The sequence below is a fragment of the Manacus vitellinus genome, unplaced genomic scaffold, assembly GCF_001715985.3.
Source record: "Manacus vitellinus isolate BGI_N305 unplaced genomic scaffold, ASM171598v3 scaffold_155_pilon, whole genome shotgun sequence".
NCBI lineage: Eukaryota > Metazoa > Chordata > Aves > Passeriformes > Pipridae > Manacus > Manacus vitellinus.
In genome coordinates this window covers 31,204-34,967 of record NW_021939097.1, presented here as the reverse complement: position 1 = coordinate 34,967, position 3,764 = coordinate 31,204, and the positions used below count along the sequence as shown (strand labels likewise).

At 63.7% G+C, this 3,764-nt stretch overlaps 1 protein-coding gene across 1 annotated transcript in view; it reads left to right on the top strand.

Annotated features, from left to right (window-relative positions):
- Window positions 1-3,764, top strand: part of UBA1 (ubiquitin like modifier activating enzyme 1) — a gene marked incomplete at its 3' end in the record, with an annotated part of 8,282 nt that overhangs the window by 2,086 nt on the left and 2,432 nt on the right. The window contains exons 3-11 of the mRNA XM_029958439.1: window positions 128-234; window positions 363-453; window positions 560-692; window positions 851-948; window positions 1,414-1,560; window positions 2,026-2,181; window positions 2,318-2,428; window positions 2,761-2,841; window positions 3,266-3,421. Coding sequence (XP_029814299.1) covers window positions 128-234; window positions 363-453; window positions 560-692; window positions 851-948; window positions 1,414-1,560; window positions 2,026-2,181; window positions 2,318-2,428; window positions 2,761-2,841; window positions 3,266-3,421 — 1,080 coding nt within the window. The remainder of the gene's footprint in view (window positions 1-127; window positions 235-362; window positions 454-559; window positions 693-850; window positions 949-1,413; window positions 1,561-2,025; window positions 2,182-2,317; window positions 2,429-2,760; window positions 2,842-3,265; window positions 3,422-3,764) is intronic.

Below are 3,764 nucleotides of genomic sequence, written 5' to 3'. Positions count from 1 at the left end.
CCCCCTCTCAGGGGCCAGGTGTACCCCCCCGGGCCACCTGTACCCCCAAAGCCCCCTGATAACCATGTCCAGGAGATGATCCCCCCACCCCAGGTAGGTGCCCCAGGTGACCCTTGTTCCCCCACAGGTGGTGGTCCTGACTAACTCCCCCCTGGAGGAGCAGCTCTGGGTTGGAGACTTCTGCCACAGCCACGGCATCAAACTGGTGGTGGCCGACACGCGCGGGCTCTTCGGGTGAGGGGGCCGGGGGGTTCTTGGGGACCGGGGCCTCTTTGGGTGAAGGGGGGCTGGGAGGGCTCTTCAGGGAATTCCTGAACACTGAGGTTCCTTTTTGGGGTCTCCCACTGACACCCCCCTTGCAGGCAGCTGTTCTGTGACTTTGGGGACGACATGGTGGTGACAGACCCCAACGGGGAGCAGCCCCTCAGCGCCATGGTCTCCATGGTGACCAAGGTATGGGGTCGCCTCAGCACCCCCTGTGTGTCCTCCCCCTTCCCAAGGGTACCCTGGGGGGTTCCTGGGTGTCAGGGTCCCCTCAGCACCCACTGTGTCCCCCCAGGGGTGCCCCGGGGAGGTGACGTGTCTGGACGAGGCGCGTCACGGCTTCGAGACGGGCGACTTTGTCACCTTCACCGAGGTGGAGGGGATGGAGGAGCTGAACCGCTGCGGCCCCGTCGAGATCCGCGTCCTCGGTGAGCCCTGGGCCTTTGTGATGACAACCCTGGTTACCTGGGGCTGTTCTAGGGGGTTTCTGACACACCCGGTGCCCTTTCTGGGGGTCTCCTGGATGTCAAGGTCCCTTTTTGGGGTGCCCTGGAGCGGGGGTGCCCTGGTGACACCCCTCCCCCAGGGCCGTACACCTTCAGCATCGGGGACACCAGCGGGTTCGGGGACTACGTGCAGGGGGGCATCGTCACCCAGGTCAAGATGCCCAAGCACATCCACTTCGTGAGTGGCACTGGGAGCTCTGGGGGGCACTGGAAGGGCTCTGGAAGGCAGGGAGGGGCAGTGGGAGAGATGGGGAGGATTGACAGGAGTTTGGGGGAATCTGGGAGCACTGGAAGGGGGCAGGGTTGTATTGTGGGGCACTGGGGGAGATTGGGGAGCACTGGGAGAGGTGGAAGGTTGAGGGGAGGGCAGTGGGACATAGTGGGGGAGTGACAAGAAGAGTTTATGAGGGAATTAGCTAAACATGAGTTTATAGTGGGGGTCACTGGTGCTCCCCTGTACTTGTCTCGCTGCCCAGGAGCGGCTGTGAGGAGGCACTGGGGGGTCACTGGGTTGTACTGGGGGCACTGGCATGCTCAGCTATTGCTGTCCCAAAAGTGGCTGTGGGAGGCACTGGGGGGGGGCTCACTGGGTTACACTGGGGGCAGTGACCCTCACCTGTCCTTGTCCCTGTCGCTGTCCCAGAAGCGGTTCCGGGATGCTCTGGCCGAGCCGGAGATGATGGTGATGGATTTCGGGAAGGCCGAGAGACCCTCGATGTTGCACTGGGGGTGGCAGGGGCTGCACCACTTCATGCGCCAGCACGGCCACCCCCCCCGGCCCCGCCACCAGGTGGGGACAGGGGGGGACATTGAGGGGCTTGGGGATGTGGAGGTTACCAGGCCCTACCCCAGCGTGGCCACCCCTGTGGCCCATCTCCAGCTGCTGGGAGCACTGGGGACACTGAGGGTGTTGGGGGCACAGAGAGTACTATGATCTTTCCCACATTTGAGGTTGTCAGAGGTATTGGCGGCTTGAAGGGACCCAGGGAACATGGAGTCATCAGGTCCTGCACCAACAGGCACCCCCACCATGGTCCTACCACCATTTGGGGACACTGGGGCCATTGGGGGTGTCAGGGACACGGTGGAGGTTTTTGGGGACACTGGGGACCATTGAGGCCATAGAGACCACCAGCCCCTTCACCCCCACCATTACTGCTGGTCGTGGTCCCTTGGTGGTGTCCCCAGCTCTGTGTGCCTCCCCCAACGCCACGTGTGTGCCCCCCAATGCCATGGGGGTGTGTGTGTGTCCCAGGGTGACGCGGCCGAGGTGGTGGCCCTGGCCCGGGAGGTGGCTGCGGGGGCGGAGCTGGACGAGGAGCTGGTGCGGGAATTGGCCTTCCAGGCCACCGGGGACCTGGCTCCTGTCAACGCCTTCATCGGGGGCCTGGCGGCTCAGGAGGTCATGAAGGTACCGCACTTGGGCCCCCGGAACCCCCAGACCCCCGTGTCCCCCCGGGGTCCTTGTCCTGTCCCTGACGTGTCTCTCCGGAGTTCCTGCCTCGTCCCTGACGCGTCCCCGGGGTCCCTGCGCTGTCCCCGCACAGGCCGTGTCGGGGAAGTTCACGCCCATCACTCAGTGGCTTTACTTCGACGCGCTGGAGTGTTTGCCCGAGGAGGACCGCGACTTGCTGCTCACCGAGGAGCAGTGCCGGCCGGTGAGGGGCTGGGGGCACCCGGGCGGGCTGGGGCACCCCCGGGGGGGAAACCCCTGGGGGTGTCTCCCCGGTGGGATGTTGGTTATTGAACATTTGCTGGAGGAGACCCATTCGTCACCTTGTTGGGGACACCCATGAGCGGGTACCTCGATGGGGTTTGGGCGGCCCCTGAGCCCCCGTGGGTGGCCGTGCCTTGAGGACCCCCTCGCTGTACCCCCCTGGGGACATCCATGGGCAGGTGTCACCCCTGGGCCCTGTGGTGGCTCTGTGGCCCCAGGGGTGTCCCCTGGAGGTGGCCCAGCCGGGTGACCCCGGTGTCACATCATCCACAGCGCAACAGCCGCTACGACGGGCAGATCGCCGTGTTCGGGGCGGAGCTGCAGGCCAAGCTGGGCGCCCAGAAGTACTTTGTGGTCAGTGTCCCCAACTGTCCCCAGAGTCCACAGCAATCTATTTTTTGTTTTGTCTCACGTCCTGTAGATGTCACAAAATGTCCTCTCATGACTCTGCCAAGCGCCGCCGCTCCCACCCGCGTTTCCCCAGCCCTCCTGGGTCATTTTGGGTCGTGTTCCCAGGTGTCCCCATATGTCCTTGGCGGTGTCTTGACTGTCTTTGAGAATCCCTAAAGCGTTCCCTGGTGTTTTCACAGCTTTTACTCTGGTGCTCAGTGTTCCCAAAATGTTCCCGTTTCCCTTCAAGTGTCTTCCAAGTGTCCCTGTATATCCCATGAGCATCCCCAAGTGTTCCCTCAGCCCCATTCTCTTTCTACCCACGTGTCCCCAACCCCCTGGCCCACCTCAGGTTCTGTCCCCACATGTCCCCCCATGTCCCTGGCAGGTGGGGGCGGGGGCCATCGGTTGTGAGCTGCTCAAGAACTTTGCAATGGTGGGGCTGGGCTGCGGCCCCGACGGCAGCGTCACCGTCACCGACATGGACACCATCGAGAAGTCCAACCTCAACCGCCAGTTCCTGTTTCGGCCCTGGGACGTCACGGTGAGGGGCTGGACGGGGAGTGGGTGGGGCCTCAAGGGGTGGGAACCTACACAGAGTTGGTTAGCCTTGACTTGGCCAACAGACATTACCTGAAGGTGGGCGGTGATTGGAGGGGCCTAAGGAAGGAGTCGGGGTGGAGGATGAGTAGGTAGAGGCAGTAGTGGGACTTGGGTAACCACCGCCAAGGTGCTGCCGTTGAGTTGCTCCATGTCAGCTCAGTGTTAGTCAGCGGCTGGGTGGAGTTTCCTGGATGTGTCATGGCACTGGCAGAGGCACGGGGAGGTGTGGCTCGGGAGGGTGTGTCCCGGAGGGGTGTGCCCTCACCGGCTCTGTGTCCCCCCCG